Raw genomic sequence first — 23,227 nt, forward strand, 5'->3', positions numbered from 1 at the left:
TGGTGGTGCAGGCTCGAAGGGCCGAATGGCCTACTCCTGCACCTATTTTCTATGTTTCTTTCTTCCTTCCTTCCTTCCTTCCTTCCTTCCTTTCTCCCTCACATTCTTTCCCTCTTTCCCACTTTCTTTCTTTCTATCTTTCCCACATGCTTTCTTTCTTTCTTTCCCACATGCTTTCTTTCTTTCTTTCCCACATGCTTTCTTTCTTTCTTTCCCATATTCTTTCTTTCTTTCTTTCCCATCTTTCTTTCTTTCTTTCTTTCCCACATTCTTTCTTTCCCACATTCTACCCTACATAAACTAGAGGTGATCCAAAACTCGGCAGCGCGTATCCTAACTCACACCAAGTCCCGCTCACCCATCACCGCTGTGCTCACTGACCTGCATTGGTTCCCGGTTAAGCATTGCCTCTATTCTGGAATTATTTTTTTCCCTTGCTATTAAATCCGCCTGTAAATTAACATTTTTCATGTCTGTGCATAGAAACATAGAAAATAGGTGCAGGAGTAGGCCATTCGGCCCTTCGAGCCTGCACCACCATTCAATAAGATCATGGCTGATCATTCCCTCAGAACCCCTTTCCTGCTTTCTCTCCATACCCCTTGATCCCTTTAGCCGTAAGGCCCATATCTAACTCCCTCTTGAATATATCCAATAAACTGGCATCAACAGCTCTGCGGCAGGGAATTCCACAGGTTAACAACTCTCTGAGTGAAGAAGTTTCTCCTCATCTCAGTCCTAAATGGCCTACCCCTTATCCTAAGACTGTGTCCCCTGGTTCTGGACTTCCCCAACATCAGGAACATTCTACCCGCATCTAACCTGTCCTGTCCTGTCAGAATCTTATCTGTTTCTATGAGATCCCCTCTCATCCTTCTAAACTCCAATGTATAAAGGCCCAGTTGATCCAGTCTCTCCTCATATGTCAGTCCTGCCATGCCGGGAATCAGTCTGGTGTAGCTTCGCTGCACTCCCTCAATAGCAAGAACATCCTTCCTCAGATTAGGAGACTAAAACTGAACACAATATTCCAGGTGAGGCCTCACCAAGGCTCTGTACAACTGCAGTAAGACCTCCCTGCTCCTATCCTCAAATCCCCTAGCTATGAAGGCCAACATACCATTTGCTGCCTTCACCGCCTGCTGTACCTGTATGCCAACTTTCAATGACTGATGAACCATGACACCCAGGTTTCATTGCACCTCCCCTTTTCCTAATCTGCCGCCATTCAGATAATCTGTCTTTGCGTTTTTGCCTCCAAAGTGGATAACCTCACATTTATCCACATTATACTGCATCTGCCATGCATTTGCCCACTCACCTAACCTGTCCAAGTCACCCTGCAGCCTCTGAGCGTCCCCCCTCACATTTCACACCGCCACCCAGTTTAATGTCATCTGCAAACTTGGAGATATTGCACTCAATTCCTTCATCCAAATCATTGGTATATATTGTACAGAGCTGGGGTCGCAGCACTGAGCCCTGCGGCACTCCACTAGTCGCTGCCTGCCATTTTGAAAAGGACCCGTTTGTCCCGACTCACTGCTTCCTGTCTGCCAACCAGTTCTCTATCCACATCAGTACATTACCCCCAATACCATGTGCTTTGATTTTGCACACCAATCTCTTGTGTGGAACCTTGTCGAAAGCCTTTTGAAAGTCCAAATACACCACATCCACTGATTCTCCCTTGTCCACTCTACTAGTTACATCCTCAAAAAATTCCAGAAGATTTGTCAAGCATGATAGGTCCAAGTCAGCATGGATTTGTGAAAGGGAGATCATGCTTGACAAATCTTCTGGAATTTTTTGAGGATGTTTCCAATAAAGTGGACAAAGGAGTACCAGTTGATGTGGTATATTTGGACTTTCAGAAGGCTTTCGACAAGGTCCCACACAGGAGATTAATGTGCAAAGTTAAAGCACATGGGATTGGGGGTAGTGTGCTGACGTGGATTGAGAACTGGTTGTCAGACAGGAAGCAAAGAGTAGGAGTAAATGGGTACTTTTCGGAATGGCAGGCAGTGACTAGTGGGGTACCGCAGGGTTCTGTGCTGGGCCCCCAGCTGTTTACATTGTACATTAATGATTTAGACGAGGGGATTAAATGTAGTATCTCCAGATTTGCGGATGACACTAAGTTGGGTGGCAGTGTGAGCTGCGAGGAGGATGCTATGAGGCTACAGAGTGACTTGGATAGGTTAGGTGAGTGGGCAAATGCGTGGCAGATGAAGTATAATGTGGATAAATGTGAGGTTATCCACTTTGGTGGTAAAAACAGAGAGACAGACTATTATCTGAATGGTGACAGATTAGGAAAAGGGAAGGTGCAACGAGACCTGAGTGTCATGGTACATCAGTCATTGAAGGTTGGCATGTAGGTACAGCAGGCGGTTAAGAAAGCAAATGGCATGTTGGCCTTCATAGCGAGGGGATTTGAGTACAGGGGCAGGGAGGTGTTGCTACAGTTGTACAGGGCCTTGGTGAGGCCACACCTGGAGTATTGTGTACAGTTTTGGTCTCCTAACTTGAGGAAGGACATTCTTGCTATTGAGGGAGTGCAGCGAAGATTCACCAGACTGATTCCCGGGATGGTGGGACTGACCTATCAAGAAAGACTGGATCAACTGGGCTTGTATTCACTGGAGTTCAGAAAAGTGAGAGGGGACCTCATAGAAACGTTTAAAATTCTGACGGGTTTGGACAGGTTGGATGCAGGAAGAATGTTCCCAATGTTGGGGAAGTCCAGAATCAGGGGTCACAGTCTAAGGATAAGGGGTAAGCCATTTAGGACCGAGATAAGGAGAAACTTCTTCACCCAGAGAGTGGTGAACCTGTGGAATTCTCTACCACAGGAAGTAGTTGAGGCCAATTCACTAAATATATTCAAAAGGGAGTTAGATGAAGTCCTTACTACTCGGGGGATCAAGGGGTATGGCGTGAAAGCAGGAAGTGGGTACTGAAGTTTCATGTTCAGCCATGAACTCATTGAATGGCGGTGCAGGCTTGAAGGGCTGAATGGCCTGCTCCTGCACCTATTTTCTATGTTTCTATGTTTCTATGATTTCCCCTTCATAAATCCATGCTGACTTGGATGATCCTGTCACTGCTTTCCAAATGCGCAGCTATTTCATCCTTAATAATTGATTCCAACATTTTCCCCACTACTGATGTCAGGCTAACCGGTCTATAATTGCCCGCTTTCTCTCTCCCTCCTTTTTTAAAAAGTGGTGTTACATTAGCTACCCTCCAGTCCATAGGAACTGATCCAGAGTTGATAGACTGTTGGAAAATGATCACCAATGCATCCACTATTTCTAGGGCCATTTCCTCAAGTACTCTGGGATGCACTCAGGCCCTGGGGATTTATCGGCCTTCAATCCCATCAATTTCCCTAACATAATTTCCCGCCTAGTAAGGATATCCTTCAGTTCCTCCTTCTTACTAGACACCTGGTCCCCTAATACCTCCTCCCCAGAAGGCTCCCTTGGTGAAGACAGAACCAAAGTATTTGTTCAATTGGTCTGCCATTTCTTTGTTCCCCATTATAAATTCACCTGAATCCGACTGCAAGGGACCTACGTTTGTCTTCACTAATCTTTTTCTCTTCACATATCTATAGAAGCTTTTGCAGTCAGTTTTTATGTTCCTGGCAAGCTTCTTCGCATACTCTATTTTCCCCCTCCTAATTAAACCATTTGTCCTCTGCTGCATTCTAAATTTCTCCCAGTCCTCAGGTTTGTTGCTTTTTCTGGCCAATTTATATGCCTCTTCCTTGGATTTAACACTATCCTTAATTTCCCTTGTTAGCCACGGTTGAGCCACCTTCCCCGTTTTATTTTTACTCCAGACAGGGATATACAATTGCTGAAGTTCATCCATGTGATCTTTAAACGTTTGCCATTGCCTATCCACCGTCAACCCTTTAAGTATCATTTGCCAGTCTATTCTAGCCAATTCACGTCTCAAACCATCGAAGTTACCTTTCCTTAAGTTCAGGACCCTAGTTTCTGAATTAACTGTGTCTCACTCCATCTTAAAGAATTCGACCATGTTATGGTCACTCATCCCCAAGGGGCCTCGCACAGCAAGATTGCTAATTAGTCCTTTCTCATTACACATCACCCAGTCTAGAATGGCCAGCTCCCTAGTTGGTTCCTCGACATATTGGTCGAGAAAACCATCCCTAATACACTCCAGGAAATCCTCCTCCACTGCATTGCTATGAATTTGGTTAGCCCAATCAATATGTAGATTAAAGTCACCCATGATAACTGCTGTACCTTTATTGCATGCATCCCTAATTTCTTGTTTGATGATGTCCCCAACCTTACTACTACTGTTTGGTGGTCTGTACACAACTCTCACTAGTGTTTTCTGCCCCTTGATATTCCGTAGCTCCACCCATACCGATTCCACATCATCCAAGCTAATGTCCTTTCTTACTATTGCATTAATTTCCTCTTTAACCAGCAATGCCACCCGCCTCCTTTTCCTTTCTGTCTATCCTTCCTAAATGTTGAATACCCCTGGATGTTGAGTTCCCAGCCTTGGTCACCCTGGAGCCATGTCTCCATGATGCCAATTACATCATACCCATTAACTGCTATCTGCGCAGTTAATTCGTCCACCTTATTCCGAAAACTCCTCGCATTGAGGCACAGAGTCTTCAGGCTTGTCTTTCTAACACAATTTGCCCCTTTAGAATTTTGGTGTAATCTGGCCCTTTTTGCATTTTGCCTTGGGTTTCTCCGCCCTCCATTTTTACTTTTCTTCTTTCTATCTTTTGCTTCTGCCCCCATTCTACTTCCCTCTGTCTCCCTGCATAGGTTCCCATTCCCCTGCCATATTAGTTTAACTCCTTCCCAACAGCACTAGCAAACAGACCCCCTCGAGCATTCGTTCCGGTCCTGCCCAGGTGCAGACCATCCAGTTTGTACTGGTCCCACCTCTCCCCGAACCGGTTCCAATGTCCCAGGAATTTGAATCCCTCCCTTCTGCACCACTCCTCAAGCCACGTATTCATCTAAGCTATCCTGTGACTCCTACTCTGACTAGCACGTGGCACTGGTATCAATCCTGAGATTACTACTTTTAAGGTCCTACTTTTTAATTTAGCTCCTAGCTCCCTAAATTCGTCTTGTAGAACCTCATCCCATTTTTTACCTATATGCACCACGACAACTGGCTGTTCACCCTCCCTTTTCAGAATGTCCTGCACCCTCTCCGAGACATCCTTGACCCTTGCACCAGGGAGACAAAATACCATCCTGGAGTCTCTGTTGCAGTCGCAGAAACGTCTGTCTATTCCCCTTACAATTGAATCTCCTATCACTATAGATCTCGCACTCTTTTTCCTGCCCTCCTGTGCAGCAGAGCCACCCACAGTGCCATGAACTTGGCTGCTGCTGCCCTCCCCTGATGAGTCATCCACCCCAACAGTACCCAAAGCGGTGTATCTGTTTTGCAGGGGGATGACCGCAGGGAACCCCTGCACTACCTTCCTTGCACTGCTCTTCCTGTTGGTCATCCATTCCCTATCTGGCTGTGTACCCTTTACCTGTGGTAAGACCAACTCACTAACCGTGCTATTCACGTCATTCTCAGCATCGTGGACGCTCCAGAGTTCATCTACCCGCAGCTCTAATACCGCAGTGCGGTCCGTCAGGAACTGCAGGCGGATGCACTTCCCGCACATGTAGTCGTCAGGGACACCGGAAGCGTCCCTGACTTCCCACATAGTACAGGAGGAGCATAACACGTGTCTGAGCTGTCCTGCCATTGACTTAACCCTTAGATACACTTAAATCGGCAACAAAAATGATAAAGGTTACTTACTGATATAGAAAAGAAAAAGAAAAACTACTTACCAATCACTTACCCCCTTGCTGTGATGTAACCTTTCGATTTCTTTCCACTACTTTTTTGCCTCCCCGCTGCAGCTGCACCGGCTGGCCTCTTGTAGGCCTCACCAACGTCCAGCTCCACCTCCTTGATGCACCTCGAACTCCCCGCTCGACGCTGGCCTGTATGTCGTGGGTCTAGTGCCATAGATTACCTTAAACCAATTAGATCATAGAACAAAAGACCAGAAACTCTTTGAGCAATCAAACGCTGAAGACCACTCCCATCAGCCAATCAGATCTTTGATCCATGCTGCTCGAAACCAATCCGATCTCAGGCCCATGCCACTCGTGAACAGTCAGATCTCAGACCCATGCCACTAGAGCCCGAACAGATCTTGGACCCATGCCACTAGGGACGATGCTGGAGCTAACTCTTGTGTGTCATTTTTGGTTTGGTTGTTTTTGTGACTGCCTCGCCTATCTCACTCTATAGGCTCAATTTTCCCCAGTTATCTGCGCCGTTTTTTTGGCGGGCGCTGCTTTTTTTGACGTAAATTTAAAATAGCCAACTTCCCCCAAACTTTCTGTGCCAGCATCGCTCAGTTAGTTACGATTTTTTAACGTATTTTTCTGCGGTCATAGGGGGCATAAACTGATGTCTGCGCCAGTTTTTCACATTTAAGCAAGTTTGGCCAACTTACATTTTTCCTAGGACGGTGTTTGTGACCCCCCAATAAACCTTCTGGGCACTTGAGTAAAAGCAGCATACATTAAAAAATCGGAGCAGAAATACGCCATTGTTTTTAAGCAAAGTTTTGAAGACAAAGAATATCCATCCTGAAGCTTAATTTTTTTCAAAGTGAAAAGGGAGAAAATGGAAGTCTAATGCAATTCTTTAATTTTTGCTTTATTTCAAAGTACCACAACACCACTGAACGTGTCCACACCGGGCTCTACAGTCGGAGCGTCGGCTGGCAGGATCACTCCCTTGCCCGGACACAGGCTCAGGGCTCAGCTTCAAAAGAGGGGGGAGGGGGAGTGGACACTGTGCCCCTGTGTCCGGGTGAGGGAGCAATTCTGCCGGCCGAACCTCGAGCCTGGTGAGAAGTTCAATCGCTGGTGGGGTGGTACTTTGGAAAAAAAATCAAAAATTAAAGAATTCCATTAGACTTCGTTGCCCCACATGTCTTCATTGAATTCCTAGCTTCCCATTCTAAGCAAGCCTATTGCGCATGCGCACACCAGGGTGTGGTCCACATTCGGGCATCGACCTTGGGGGGGAGAGAGAGAGAGGAAAGAAGGTTTAAATCCTTTGTGCTGCTGTTTTGAGCTTCTTGCAAAGCTACAATTTAATTATGGGGGCAATATTGACAATGTCATACCCTGTGCAAACCTTCTGCATGATGGTGCTGTGGAGGAGATGGTTGATTAGACATCATCGCATGAAGAACCTCAGAGCACGTAGGACGATGAGCAGCAGGCCTTACCCACATCGGGTATATCGAGACAGGCATTCATACCTGCACCTGAGTGATGCAGACTGAGAAGGCTGCTTTTCCACAAAGAAGTTGTAACCGAGATCTGAGAGTTAGTAAAAGCAGACCTGCACCCTAGAAGATTCAGGAGGACTGCGAGGTAACGGTTACTCTGTGACTGTGCAGCTTGTCTGACGACATGTATTGCATCATGGCAGTTGATGCAAGATATCCAGGGAACACCCATGATGCGTTCAGCCTACGCAAGAGCACGAAATCTGCCATGTTTCAACAGCAGCCAGAAGGGCAGAGCTGGCTGCTGGGAGACGAAGGGTATGGCCTCGCCACCTGGCTCATGATGCCCCTATGCATAACCCGGATGGAAGCTGATCGGGAATACAACATGTCGCACATTGCAACGTCCAGCATAATAGAGAGGACCATTGGCATCCTGGACCATTCCGGAGGCTACTTGCAATACTCCCATGAGCCTGTCGCTCAGTTCACTGTTGTGTGTTGCATAACTTAACCATCATGAGGCAGCAGCAGCTGGTAGTAGAAGACCCACCTGAGGTGACAGTGGATGATGATGAGGAGGAACATGCAAATGTCGAGCAGGAGGACACGGAGGAAGCCCTGCAATTACCTGAACCCCCAGAGCATGACGACGGAGGAGGGCGGGCCATCCTGCCTCTTTAACAATTGCTCGAGCCTTGCGCCAGCAGCTCATCCGTGAACGATTTGCTGCCTGAAGGCTCAGCGGCAACTATTCTGAATGGACCATGTTTACTGTTTGGACCTGTTCCATAATGTTGTGTTGTGTTAATGGAGCAAATAATGGAAATAATTCTTCTTTCATTCAAAAGGTTGTGTTAATAATGGAACAAATAATGGAAATGATTCCGTTATGATTCCAACATTTTCCCCACTACTGATGTCAGGCTAACCGGTCTATAATTACCTGCTTTCTCCCTTTTTAAAAAGTGGTGTTACATTAGCTACCCTCCAGTCCATAGGAACTGATCCAGAGTTGATAGACTGTTGGAAAATTATCACCAAGGCATCCACTATTTCTAGGGCCACTTCCTTAAGTACTCTGGGATGCAGACTATCAGGCCCCGGGGATTTATCGGCCTTCAATCCCGTCAATTTCCCGAACACAATTTCCTGCCTAATAAGGATATCCTTCAGTTCCTCCTTCTCACAAGACTCTTGGTCCCCGAGTACTTCCGGAACGTTATTTGTGTCTTCCTTCGTGAAGACAGAACCAAAGTATTTGTTCAATTGGTCTGCCATTTCTTTGTTCCCCATTATAAATTCACCTGAATCCGACTGCAAGGGACCTACGTTTGTCCTCACTAATCTTTTTCTCTTCACATATCTATAGAAGCTTTTGCAGTCATTTTTTATGTTCCTGGCAAGCTTCTTCTCGTACTCGATATTTTCCCCCTCTTAACTAAACTCTTTGTCCTCCTCTGCTCAATTCTAAATTTCTCCCAGTCCTCAGATTTGCTGCTTTTTCTGGCCAATTTATGTGCCTCTTCCTTGGATTTAACACTATTCTTAATTTCCCTTGTTAGCCACGGTTGAGCCACCTTCCCCGTTTTTTTTTTACTCCAGACAGGGATGTACAATTGCTGAAGTTCATCCTTGTGATCTTTAAATGTTTGCCATTGCCTATCCACCGTCAACCCTTTAAGTATCATTTGCCAGTCTATTCGAGCCAATTAACGCCTCAAACCATCAAAGTTACCTTTCCTTAAATTCAGGACCTTAGTTTCTGAATTAACTGCGTCACTCTCCATCTTAATAAAGAATTCTACCATGTTATGGTCACTCTTCCCCAAGGGGCCTCACACAACAAGATTACTAATTAGTCCTTTCTCATTACACATCACCCAGGCTAGGATGGCCAGCTCCCTAGTTGGTTCCTCGACATATTGGTCAAGAAAACCATCCCTAATACACTCCAGGAAATCCTCCTCCACTGCATTGCTACGAGTTTGGTTAGCCCAATCAATATGTCGATTAAAGTCACCCCTGATAACTGCTATACCTTTATTGCATGCATCCCTAATTTCTTGTTTGATGCTGTCCCCAACCTCACTACTACTGTTTGCTGGTCTGTACACAACTCCCGCTAGCGTTTTCTGCCCCTTGGTATTCCGTAGCTCCACCCATACCGATTTCACATCATCCAAGCTAATGTCCTTTCTTACTATTGCATTAATTTCCTCTTTAACCAGCAATGCCACCCGCCTCCTTTTCCTTTCTGTCTATCCTTCCTAAATGTTGAATACCCCTGGATGTTGAGTTCCCATGTCTCGATGATGCCAATTACATCATACCCATTAACTGCTATCTGCGCAGTTAATTCGTCCACCTTATTCCGAAAACTCCTCGCATTGAGGCACAGAGTCTTCAGGCTTGTCTTTCTAACACAATTTGCCCCTTTTAGAATTTTGGTGTAATCTGGCCCTTTTTGCATTTTGCCTTAGGTTTCTCCGCCCTCCATTTTTACTTTTCTTCTTTCTATCTTTTGCTTCTGCCCCCATTCTACTTCCCTCTGTCTCCCTGCATAGGTTCCCATTCCCCTGCCATATTAGTTTAACTCCTTCCCAACAGCACTAGCAAACAGACCCCCTCGAGCATTCATTCCGGTCCTGCCCAGGTGCAGACCATCCAGTTTGTACTGGTCCCACCTCTCCCCGAACCGGTTCCAATGTCCCAGGATTTTGAATCCCTCCCTTCTGCACCACTCCTCAAGCCACGTATTCATCTGAGCTATCCTGCGATTCCTACTCTGACTAGCACGTGGCACTGGTAGCAATCCTGAGATTACTACTTTTGAGGTCCTACTTTTTAAATTTAGCTCCTAGCTCCCTAAATTCATCTTGTCGGACCTCATCCCGTTTTTATCGATATCGTTGGTACTTATATGCACAATGACAACTGGCTGTTCATCCTCCCTTTTTCAGAATGCCCTGCACCCGCTCCGAGATATCCTTGACCCTTACACCAGGGAGGCAAAATACCATCCTGGAGTCTCGGTTGCGGCCGCAGAAACGTCTATCTATTCCCCTTACAATCGAATCCCCTATCACTACAGCTCTCCCACTCTTTTTCCTGCCCTCCTGTGCAACAGAGCCACCCACGGTGCCATGAACTTGGCTGCTGCTGCCCTCCCGTGATGAGTCACCCCCCACCCCCCCAACAGTACCCAAAGCGGTTTTGCAGGGGAATGACCGCAGGGGACCTTGCACTACTCTTCCTGTTGCTCACCCATTCCATATCTGGCTGTGTACCCTTTACCTGCGGTAAGACCAACTCACTAAACATGCTATTCACGTCATTCTCAGCATCGTGGATGCTCCAGAGTAAATCCACCTGCAGCTCCAGTGCTGCAATGCGGTCCGTCAGGAGCTGCAGGCGGATGCACTTCCCGCACACGTTGTCAGCGACACCGGAAGCGTCCCTGACTTCCCACATAGCACCCATCTCTCCTCCACCTTAATCTAAGACCGCCCGCTGCGCTTGGTCATGGTGACTTCACTCCTGCCCGCAGGCGGTGGCACAGCGTTTCTCGGGTTGGTACCAAGCTTATTCTTTCGAACATCTCTGGTAATGCGCACTTCTAGATGGGGGGCGTAGGCAGGTTGTAAAGTGGAAGGCTCAGCTTGGCCCTCTTCAGAGACTGGTCTGGCGATTGAAGTAGGCTTAGCAGTTGATTCCATCAATAGCTGCAATAAGTGTTCCCTTGTTGCAGCAGCTAACTCTGACATTCCCTCCCTCATGTGCCCTGACAGTGTCTCAACTACCTGCGACATTCCCTCCCTCATGTTCCCGGGCAGTGTTCCCATTTTTCGTGAGAGTGTTGTAACTTCTCCCAACAGCCCTGATACCTCATCGCCCACCCCACTGATAGTGTCCAGGAGTGATCGCGTAAGGTAAGTGCTCTCTGCACTCCTTGCCATCATCTGGACCACATCTGTTAGATCCTGCACCTCAGCAGAGCACTGTTGAACTCTCCTTCCCCTCCTCACCCTGGGTGTGGCTTGCTGCCTCCCACTGGGACCCGCAGCCTCGGACTGTAAGAAACCATGGAATGTCCCAACACTCGTACCACTCAGGAAAGGGCTGACGCCTCAATGGGTGGCACCTGCACCTCCTCCAAAGTGAGTAAAAGAGTGGGGGTTTCTTCCTCGCCTTGCCCCTCACCCTCACCCCCATGCTCTTGGTCTGGAACGTGGGATTGAAAGATGTTCTCCTCTTCAACCTCATCAGGGTTGGCCTCAAGTTCTGCAAAATATAACAGAACAGACAAATGGATAGCAGCAGAGGAGAGGGGGCAGGGTGGCTTGAGTACGGTCATACAGCGCAGGCAGCAGGCTCCTTTTGAAGGACCACGATGAATGATAGCACATTGCATCAACCGAAGCATAGCTGACGGAGACATTCCCATGAGCCGAAGTATGGCTAACCCGCGCAGTACTTGAATTTTAGCAAAGCCAGAACGTGGAATTTGCAGGACTTGCCCTCTCCCTCGAGTGTGGGTCCAGCTTGTGCAGAGGTGGTTGCTTGTCTCCAGGCAGGACCCATCAAAGCAGCGACCCTCTCTTCCAAGTGTGTCAGTGGGTGCAGATTTGCTGGGCCTCCTCCTGTTCGAATTCTTTCTCTCTTGTTGTGCGCCACCTGCCTCTGCAAAGCTGAAAATGTAAATTTTTAGAGAGGGTGTCTTTCTGCTGGGTGGGACATACAGATGGTCACATTTACAATTGCAATTCCCTTGAATAAATGAAAATATTACTTACACTAACTACTTGACCAAGGACCTGCCACTTTTTTTTGCACTGGCCTTCAGACCTGGGGGTGGTTACCATTGCACAGTAATCTTCTGCAAGTTGGTCCAGCGTTTCTTCATTTCTTTTGGTGAAACTTTTATGTGACCTCTGCTGATGGCCAGCTTGTGCCATCTGTCTTCAATTTCAGTAACTAGTGCTTCCACTTCCTCTTGTGAGAAATTCTTGGTCCTTGAGCTGCATGCAATATGAGTTGCATATTGCAGCTCCGATTTTTTCACTGAGAATTAAAGTTCTCTCACGCAATTGGCTCTTTAAAAATGGCCGAATACAGACCAGGAGATGTACTGGGCATGCATGCCCATAGTAGTCACGTAAAAAACGTCTTTTTTTTCGTGCATGCGCAGAAGTGGGGGGAACATCGTTTTTTTTTTCGACACAGACATTATGCCGAAGCTGAAGGACAAGCTGCGCGGCGCCAATTTAAAAAATCAGAACAGGGAAACTTGCAAGTTATTTTTTTGGAGTAGTCGGGACAAAAGAAACGGCCGTATCTCTTGAAATACGCCAAAAAACAGCGCTGGGGAAAATTGAGCCTTATATTTTGAACCGAATAAACATATAAAGAATGTAATAATTCAGAAAACAAATTGCAAACATAACCATGAACCGTAACTCTGATGTGTTTCTCTTTGCCACGTCCCATATAGTACCAACACCTCCAAATACTCCAGGAAGGTACCACACTCGCACATAGCCGAGTACTGCAGGGCCTGGCCCAAGTCTGGCCTGATGTGAAATATGTGCAGCAGACTAAAGGCATGTGGATGCTAACTACTTCTGACCTACAGTTGTCCATTTGATGTATGGTCCTAGCTGTTCATGCAGCCATTAGCCTCAAATCCAATTGGGCGTCCATGATCCTTCACTGAGACCTGCAGCTCCTCCACTTCGTATTCTCGACACCAGTCGATTCGCACCCCAGAGTTCCAGCCAGCCCCAACTCACATCACATCTTCTACACCCAGCTACTACTGAATCGTGCCTGTATCTCAACCTGACAGCTTTCTATGTTGCCTGCAAGCTCAGATATTTCAGTTCTGCACCCTGACGAATGTGCACTGCCAAAGGGCATCTGCAGTGACTTTCAGAAGACCAGCATTAAATGTTGGTCCAATTTTCACAAGCTGTACATTGTGCTGCTGAAATATATGTCATGAAGACGATATGACATAAAGTTAGCATTCATGTAACAATTACTCAAATGACAATAAACTTGAAACATTTATAACTTTTAATATTGGCCAAGCACATTGCCTACAGAAAACAAAGCAAGGGATGGGTCTCGTACTCATTCCAAAAGGAGACTGCTAATAACTTGGCAAATTTGAACATGTATATTGGCATTGGAAAGAATCAGCCAAGTGACAGTTGTACTCTAAAATTGTGGAACCTGAAATTGAGTGTCCTGAAAATGAAGAGTATTCCAATTAACAACAAGAGAATGTCTGAAAGGTATACAGCGAGGGAGAGAAGGGCGAGTGGAAGACTGAGAGAAAAATAAACAATTAAACCTGCATTTTAACTCCTGGCAGGAGTTGTGCGGGTGAGATCCAAGGTGGGAGTCTAACCGCAAAGTGAGACCCAGGTGATTTTAACTCCAGGGCCTCATTTGTATACTGGCCACCATTCTCATACACAACCCTAGCTGGCTGGCAATTGGGAGCGGGATTTTGGTGGCAGGAGGCCATAGGCAGAGAGCCCTGAGAAATGGTCCCTGGCAGTCAGGCAAGTGCATAGGAGGAGGGGTAGGGAGCGCATCACAGTTTGGGAAGGGGAGGGAAGGAAGCCTGAGGCAAGGAGGGCTCAAGGTTTCTATGTGGAGCCCAGAGGAGCACTCTGGCCCACATGGAAGCCAAAAACAAAATTATATAACTTATTTGGGCCTCTCTCAGCCCCAGGTCCGCTTGTCGCCAGTTTGACCTGCTGGAGAAGCCACGACAACTTCCCCACATGGGCCTCAGGTAAAAATTGTAGTCAGGCTCTGATGATGATGTTGGAGCCTGATCTGTATTTTTGAAGCAGGATCCTGCTGCCTCCCAGTGAGTGTCTCACGTGCCTGCTAAAAACAGATGGTTCAAATTATGCTGCCTGTTCAAATGAGAGGGCAGCAGGATCAGAGGGCTAAGTTACTGCCCCGATTTGTATCTGCCCACCACCCAGTTTCCTCAGTTGTATAATAATTTTAACAGGAAAGTTCTACGCTATTATCTGCTATTTTAAATGTAGAGGCGAAGGAGCTTTTCATGACGATAGTTTGCAAATACAGCAACAGTAAACTAGAGAAGTATGTTTGGAAATGCATCTTCTGTTGTATTTACCGCTAATTCATTAATAGCCAAGTCAATGCTACAGGAAACCCAAAGCAAGCTAGTTTTGAGGTTGGCTGGATAGTGGTCCTTTATTTCTGTATACTGTCTTCTTGCACTCTCGATCTTTTGAAGACGGCACAACTAGAATTAAAATTTCTCTCCTCTCAGCCCTGTAAGTAACTCCATCGTAACTTTGAGCCAATGATATTCAAGCATCTTGATAATTCTTCCACAATATAGTTAAGAAATATGTCTAGAAAATGAGGTATTATTTGCACTGCTTATAATTGCTTTATTTTCATCTTTCTATTTTTCTCCATTTAGGTCAGAGTGACTCAGAAACTACACAATCTCTGCACAGTGAGAATTCCCATGTTTCTGAACCTCAATCAGAGCAGTGTGCAGTGGTTACCCTTCACTTCTCGTCAGCTCTATGCAGCTTGCTTGCTAACCTACTGGCAACAATTCCAGAAAACACATTAACTGCGGTCAAGCAAAACCACCTTCTTGTAGCTTTCCATGGGTAGGTGATCTGTATAACAATATCTGGAAATTATTAAAGGATAGTAATGTTCTCCTGTTTAAGACTGCAGAATATATTGGCTGAGAATTTGCTGAACAGGGTATCTTAACGCGTGCCCCGTTTTTGTTGGAGGTATGAGCTGATAACTTGCAAGGAAAATGGGGCATCTATGACCTTTGAACAACGGGAGCAACAGTCTATCTTAATCAATGAGATTTAAGGATTGAGGGAAAAAAACAGGAACAATGGAGAAGGAGGGTAAATTAGTGTCACATCAGGTACAGGAAGATAAAGAGAAGGAAATAAGGATTGGATTCAGAGAGAGAGTGAAAAGAGACGAAGGAAAAGCAAGAAAAAAAGATAAAACATTTTAAATGTTCAATTTACTACCTGTAAGAATGAGTGTGCAGTTTAAATTATTCTCTTTCTGGACTAGAGAGGTTGATTGGTATTGCAGGAACATAAACCTCATCATTAAAAAGGTACTTGACTGTTGCTCAGCAGCCCTAACATTCTACGGTGAATTTAATTGGCAATTAATGCACAAATGTAACAACTTCATGAAACTGAGGTTGAGGGCGAGTTGCTGTTTTCCCGCGAAGCTAATGGCAGAGCAGTGCAACTTGTGGCATAGAGCAATTCACAGCGTATCTCTCCATCACCACAATTTGCTGGATGACTCGCACAATAACAGCGAGCGCCACTAAACCCGCCATTATTTTGGCAGTCAATTCTGGGCCATGATGTTAGTCAGACATGTACAGGACATGTTTGCTGAGTAGCGGCTGGGTGTGTTGTACTTAGGTTTAGAGTTTAGTTCTACTCGATAGTTGCGAGTGTAACTAGAGGGATGGCAGGGCAGCTCATTCCCATGGATTGCACATCCTGTGGCATGTGGGAAGTCCCGGATGCTTCGTGCAGCCGGGGCGACCACGTGTGCTGGAGGTGTCTCCAGCTGCACCAACTCGGGCTCCGTGTTTTGGAGCTTGAACGGCAGCTGGGGTCATTGCGGTGCATCCATGAGACTCAGAGCAACGTAGATAGCACGTTTCTAGACGCAGTCACCTCACAGCTTAAGAGTGTGCAGACAGATAGGGAGTGGGTGACCGCCGGACAGAAGAGGAGGACTAGGCTGGTGGTGCAGGAGTCCCCTGAGTCCATCTCGCTCTCCAACCGGTGCTCTATTCTGAGTACCGGTGGGGGCGATGGTGGCTCTGGGGAGTGCAGCCAGGGCCAAGCCCATGGCACCACGGGTGGCTCAGCTGCACAGGGGGTGAGGAAGAAGAATGGAAGAGCTATAGTGGTAGCGATTCAATAGTCAGGGAAACAGACAGGCGTTTCTGCGGCCGTAGACGTGACTCCAGGATGGTATGTTGCCTCCCTGGTGCCAGGGTCAAGGATGTTAACGAGCGGCTGCAGGGCATTCTGGGGGGAGAAGGTGAACAACCAGAGGTCGTGGTCCACATCGGTACCAATGACAAAGGTAGGAAGAGGGATGAGGTCCTGCAGGCAGAGTTTAGGGAGCTAGGAGAGAAATTAAAAAGCAGGACCTCAAAAGTCGTAACCTCGGGATTACTCCCAGTGCCACGAGCTCGTGAGTACAGAAATAGGAGGATAGAGCAGATGAATGCGTGGCTGGAGAGATGGTGCAGGCCGGAGGGCTTTAGTTTCCTGAGGCATTGGGACCGCTTCTGGGGAGGTGGGACCTGTATAAGTCGGACTGGTTGCACTTCAACAGAGCCAGGACCAATATCCTCGCAAGGGGGTTTTGCTAGTGCTGTTGGGGAGGGTTTAAACGAGCTTTGCAGGGCGATGGGAACGTGAAAATAGATTCAGTAGGGAGGGGAGTAAAGCTGGAATTAGCAAGCAAAAATAAAGAGAGTGAGTTTGAAGGAGAGAGGAAACAAGCAGGAAAAAATGGTTTAAAAAAAAAAACAAACTTAAAGGCACTTTGTCTAAATGCACGTAGAATTTGTAACAACATAGATGAGTTGATGGCACAAATTGAGACAAACGGGTATGATCTGATAGCCATTGCAGAGACATGGTTACAAGGTGACCAGGACTGGGAATTAAATATTCAGGGGTACTTGACAATCAGGAAGGACAGACAGAAAGGAAAAGGAGGTGATAAAGGATAGAATCACTGCAATAGAAAGAAACAATATTGGCTCAAATGATAAGGGTGTTGAAACAGTTTGGGTGGAGATAAGAAACAATAAGGGGAAAAATGCACTGCTGGGCATAGTCTATAGGCCCCCTAACAGTAGCAACTATGTTGGTCGGAGCATAAACCAGGAAATAGTGGGAACTTGTAAAAAGGGAACAATCATGGGTGATTTTAAACTCCATATTGATTGGACAAATCAAATTGGTCAGGGTCGCCTTGAGGAGGAGTTCATGGAGTGCATAAGGGACGGGTTCCTTGAGCATTATGTAAGATAACCAGGGGGCAGGCTATCTAAGATCTGGTCCTGTGCAATGAGACAGGATTAATAAACAATCTCCTAGTAAAGGATCCCCTCGGAATGAGTGACCATAGCATGATTGAATTTCAAATTCAGATGGAGGGTGAGAAAGTTGGATCTCTAACCAGCAGACTAAGCTTAAATAAAGGAGACTATGAAGGTATGAGGGCAGAGTTGGGTAAAGTGGACTGGGAAAATAGATTAACGTTTAGGACGGTTGATGAACAGTGGTGTACATTTAAGGAGATATTTCACAATTCTCAAGAAAAATATATTCCAGTGAGGAGGAAAGGGTGCAAGAGAAAAGATAGCCATCCGTGGCTAATTAAAGAAATAAAGGACAATATCCAATTAAAAACAAGGGCATACAAAGTGGCCAAAACTACTGGGAGGACAGAAGACTGGGAAGCTTTTAAAAGCCAGCAAAGAACGACTAAAAATAATGATTAAGGGAAGATAGACTATGAAAGTAAACTAGCACAAAATATAAAAACAGATAGCAAGAGTTTCTATAGGTATATAAAAAGGAAAAGAGTGGCGAAAGTAAATGTTGGTCCCTTAGAGGACGAGACCGGGGAACTAGTAATGGGGAACATGAAGATGACCGAAACTCTGAACAAATATTTTGTATCAGTCTTTACGGTAGAGGACACTAACAATATCCTAACAGTGGATAGTCAAGGGGCTATAGGGAGGGAGGAACTTAACACAATCACGATCACTAAGGAGGTGGTACTCAGTAAGATAATGGGACTAAAGGCAGATAAATCCCCTGGACCTGATGGCTTGCATCCTAGGGTTTTAAGAGAATTAGCGGCAGGGATTGTGGATTCATTGGTTGTAATTTACCAAAATTCCCATGATTCTGGGGAGGTCCCAGCAGATTGGAAAACCGCAAATGTAACGCCTCTATTTAAAAAAAGGAGGCAGACAAAAAGCAGGAAACTATAGACCACTTAGCCTAACGTCTATGGTTGGGAAAATGTTGGAGTCCATTATTAAAGAAGCAGTAGCAGGACATTTGGATGAGCAAAATTCGGTCAGGCAGAGTCGGCATAGATTAATGAAGGGGAGGTCATGTTTGACAAATTTTCTGGAGTTTTTTGAGGATGTAACGAACAGGGTGGATAAAGGGGAACCAGTGGATATGGTGTATTTGGACGTCCAGAAGGCATTTGACAAGGTGCCACATAAAAGGTTACTGTGCAAGATAAAAGTTCACAGGCTTGGGAGATGGCATGGATAGAGAATTGGCTAACTAACAGAAAACAGAGAGTCAAGATAAATGGTTCATTCTCTGGTTGGCAACCAGTAAATAGTGGGGTGCCGCAGGGATCAGTGCTGGGACCCCAACTATTTACAATCTATATTAGCGACTTGGAAGAAGAGACTGAGTGTAACGTAGCCAAGTTTGCTGACGATATAAAGATGGGAGGAAAAGCAATGTGAGGAGGACACAAAAAATCTGCAAAAGGACATACAGGCTAAGAGAGTGGGCAAAAATTTGGCAGATAGAGTATAATGTTGGAAAGTGTGAGGTCATGCACTTTGGCAGAAAAAAATCAAAGAGCAAGTTATTATTTAAATGGTGAAAGATTGCTAAGTGCCGCAGAACAGCCGGGACCTGGGAGTACTTGTGCATGAAACACAAAAGGATAGTATGCAGGTACAGCAAGTGATCAGGAAGGCCAATGGTATCTTGGCCTTTATTGCAAAGGGGATGGAGTATAAAAGCAGGGAAGCCTTGCTACAGTTGGACAGGGTATTGGTGAGGCCACAGCTGGAATACTGCATGCAGTTTTGGTTTCCATATTTATGAAAGGATATACTTGCTTTGGAGGCAGTTCAGAGAAGGTTCACTAGGTTGATTCTGAGGATGAGGGGGTTGACTTATGAGGAAAGGTTGAGTAGGTTGGGCCTCTACTCATTGGAGTTCAGAAGAATGAGAGGTGATCTTATCGGAACGTATAAGATTATGAGGGGGCTTGACAAGGTGGATGCAGAGAGGATGCTTCCACTGATGGGGGAGACCAGAACTAGAGGGCATAATCTTAGAATAAGGGGCCGCCCATTTAAAAGAGATGAGGAGTAATTTCTTCTGAGGGCTGTAAATCTGGAATTTGCTGTCTCGAAGAGCTGTGGAGGCTGGGACATTGAATAAATTTAAGACAGAAATAGACAGTTTCTTGAGCGATAAGGAGTTATGGGGAGCAGGTGGGGAAGTGGAGCTGAGTCCATGATCAGATCAGCCATGATCTTATTGAATGGTGGAGCAGGCTCGAGGGGCCGTATGGCCTACTCCTGTTCCTATTTTTTATGTTCTTATGTCGGACTGAAGCCTCTGAGTAACTGAGAAAACCATCTGGTAAAACTTAACACATTTTAACTTGTGGCGGGAAACCGAAGGGGGCAGACGGCAATCCTGCAAGCGAGTCTTCATTGGAGGCCGGCAGATTTTAATGGCTAGACCTCACTTCAATGCCGCCGGTCAGTTGCTCACCTCTCATGGGCAGAAAGTGTTAGCTTGCAGGCAGGAGGGGGTCGGAGATTGGGTGGCTGCCCACTGATACCAAGGAAAATTAAAATTCCCTCTAAAGTGTCTCAGTTCATATTGCTCGTTTAAACTTGCGAACAACATCCCTAACATGTAGTTTTTGATGTGAAAGATGTCTCCTGTACTGTACTGCTTTGTCATAAAACCTGTAATTGATCACTTGTTTTCAGAAGATTATATTTTTATACATACTATATGAAATATATGCATTTAGCCTTGTTATCCCACCAATAAATAGTATATTTATCACATAACCTTGATGACATTGTGATTAAAATCACTTTTCCCTCCCTGTCACTGACTATTTTCATCTGGATAGAATTGATAGGCAGCTAGCTGATTTGCCATACTGAAGGGTATCAACATACCCTCTACTCTTGTGATAATCGGACATTGGACATCCCCAGAGGGAAAGAGATTTCCTGAGTGCAAGCACTGCAATGTTTCGGCAGGTATTACAGTAACACTGGGTTGTAACATTTAAGAGATTTTTTTCTAAATTCCTTATGTAGGTTACTTTTTTTGAAACAAAGCTGAGCTGTTTATTGTATTTACCAGTCGAAAAACAGATATCCTGGCATTTCCCTTGCATAATATCAAAGATCAGATAAAACAAAGGCTATTTCATGAATGCAATCGAGCTCTGTTACATTGATCATGTATCTCCGCCTTAAATATATTCAATGACCCAGCCACCACAGCTCTCTGGGGCAGAGAATTCCACAAGTTTACAATCCCCAGAGAAGAAATTCTTCCTCATCTCAGTTTTAAATGGGCGGCCCCTTATTCTGAGACTGTGCCCCTAGTTTTAGTTTCCCTGATGAGTGGAAATATCCTCTGTATCCACCTTCTCGTATCCTCTCTGCATCCACCTTGTCAAGTCCCCTCGTTATCTTATAAGTTTCAATAAGATCTGAACTCCAATGTGTATAGGCCCAACCTATTCAACCTATCTTCATATGTTAACACTCTCATCTCCGGAATCAACCTAGTGAACCTTCTCTGAACAGCCTCCAATGCAAGTATATCCTTACTTCAGTACGGAGTCCGAAACTATACGCAGTACTCTAGGTGTGGCTTCACCAATATCCTGTACAGTTGTAGCAGGACTTATCTGCTTTTGTACTCCATCCCCCTTGCAATAAAGGCCAAAATTCCATTTGCCGTCCTGATTACTTGCTGTACCTGCATACTCACTTTTTGTGTTTCGAGAACAAGGACCCCCAGGTTCCTCAGTAGTGCAGCACTTAGCAATTTTTCTCCATTTAAATTATAATGTGCTTTTCTATTTTTTCTGCCAAAGTGGATAATCTTACATTTTCCCACATTATAGGGCCCAAGTTTCCACATGATTTGCGCCTGATTTTTAGGAGCAACTGGTGGAGAAAGGACTATCTTAGAAATCGCAATTCTCCACATTTTTTTTTCTGCAATTCTAGGCAGGTAGAACAGTTCCACTTTGGAACAGAATTTTTTCTTCAAAAGGGGGCGTGTCTGGCCAGACGCCTGATTTCAAAGTTTCCACAGTGAAAACGTACTCCAAACTAACTTAGAATGGAGCAAGTGAAGATTTTTGTAGAACTGAAAAAACCTGTTCTACACATTTAAAAAAACAGGCGCAGGTTACAAATTAGGTGTCCAGAACGAGGTGGTGGGAGGGAAGGGAAGTCATTAAATTCTATAATAAATCCTTATTTATACTTCTACAAATATTATACAAATAAATCCAATCTGAATAAACATTTATAAGCAAAGAAAAGATTAAATAAACCATCTTCCTACCTGTGTGAAAGTGCTTCAGCCAGCGTTCGTTCCCGGGGGGGAAGGGGGGGAGCCATTCCGTTCGTTCCCGCAGGGGGGGAGGGGGGGGGAGCCGTTCCGTTCGTTCCCGAGGGGGGGGGGGGCGTTCCGTTCGTTCCCGCGGGGGGGAGCAGTTCCGTTCCGTTCGTTCCCGCGGGGGGGGGAGGAGGGGGTGAGCCGTTCCGTTCGTTCCCGCGGGGGGGGAGCAGTTCCGTTCCGTTCGTTCCCGCGGGGGGGGGGAGGGGGTGAGCCGTTCCGTTCATTCCCGCGGAGGGGGGGGCGGGGAGCCGTTCCGTTCAGTTCGTTCCCGCGGGGGGGGTGGGATAGCCGTTCCGTTCGTTCCCAACGGCGGGCAGGGGTGAGGAAGGAAACGGCTGCCTCAACTTTCTGAGGCTTCCTGCACCTTCTCACTGCTGCAAGAAGCCTCAGTGCTGATCATGGAAGGGCAATGTGCTTTTATTAAAAAATTTTCAAAAGTTAAACGGCTACAAAGAACTACAAAAATGGCCGAGTGCCAATGATTCCTTCACACTGCGCGTGCGCGAACGCTCCAACGCGCAGCGTTGCCGGCAGGAAAAAAACTAATTTAAATGGTACCCGCCCCCTCCCACTTACAAAATCGTCGCGAGTTTAGGCTCCGCCCCCGTGGGCGCCGCGCCAGGCAGACAAGGAGCTGCAGGGCGCTCGAGAATAGCGCGTTTTTTTTTAGGCGCAAAAAACGGGCGCCCAGCTCGGAGGGGCGCCCGTTTTTTATCGTGTGGAAACTTGGGCCCTATATGTCACCTGCCAAATTTTTGCCCACTCACTTAACCTGTCTATATCACTTTGCAGATTTTTTGAGTCCTCACAATAAGCTTTCCCAGCCATCTTTGTAACATCAGCAAACTTGGTTACATTACACTCAGTCCCTTCATCCAAATCATTAATATAGATTGTAAATAGTTGAGGCACCAGCATCGATCCCTGCGGCAGCCCACTAGTCGCTGTTTGCCAACTGGAAAATGACTCAGTTATCGTGACTCTCTGTTTTCTGTTAGTTAGCCAATCCTCGATCCATGCTAATATATTACCCCCAACCCGGTGAACTTTTATCTTGTGCAGTAACCTCATCGAATGCCTTCTGGAAATCCAAATACACCACATCCACTGGTTTCACCCCCTTACCCACTCTGGTCATTACATCCTCAAAGAACTCCAGCAAATTTGTCAAACATGGTTTCCCTTCATAAAACCATGCTGACTCTTCCTGACTGAATCATGCTTTTCCAAATGCCCTGCTACTGTTTCCTTAATAATGGACTCCAGCATTTTTCCAACGACAAATATTAGGCTAACTGGTCTATAGTTTCCTGCTTTTTGTCTGCCTCCTTTTTTTAAAGAATGGTGTTAG

At 45.9% G+C, this 23,227-nt stretch overlaps 1 protein-coding gene across 3 annotated transcripts in view; it reads left to right on the top strand.

Annotated features, from left to right (window-relative positions):
• The window catches only part of rttn (rotatin), a 422,229-nt gene that overhangs the window by 227,782 nt on the left and 171,220 nt on the right, over positions 1-23,227 (top strand). For all 3 annotated transcript variants that reach the window (XM_070888469.1, XM_070888467.1, XM_070888468.1), the window contains exon 36: positions 14,817-15,015. In XM_070888469.1, the coding sequence (XP_070744570.1) occupies positions 14,817-15,015 (199 nt within the window). The remainder of the gene's footprint in view (positions 1-14,816; positions 15,016-23,227) is intronic.

The sequence above is a fragment of the Pristiophorus japonicus genome, chromosome 1, assembly GCF_044704955.1.
Source record: "Pristiophorus japonicus isolate sPriJap1 chromosome 1, sPriJap1.hap1, whole genome shotgun sequence".
NCBI lineage: Eukaryota > Metazoa > Chordata > Chondrichthyes > Pristiophoridae > Pristiophorus > Pristiophorus japonicus.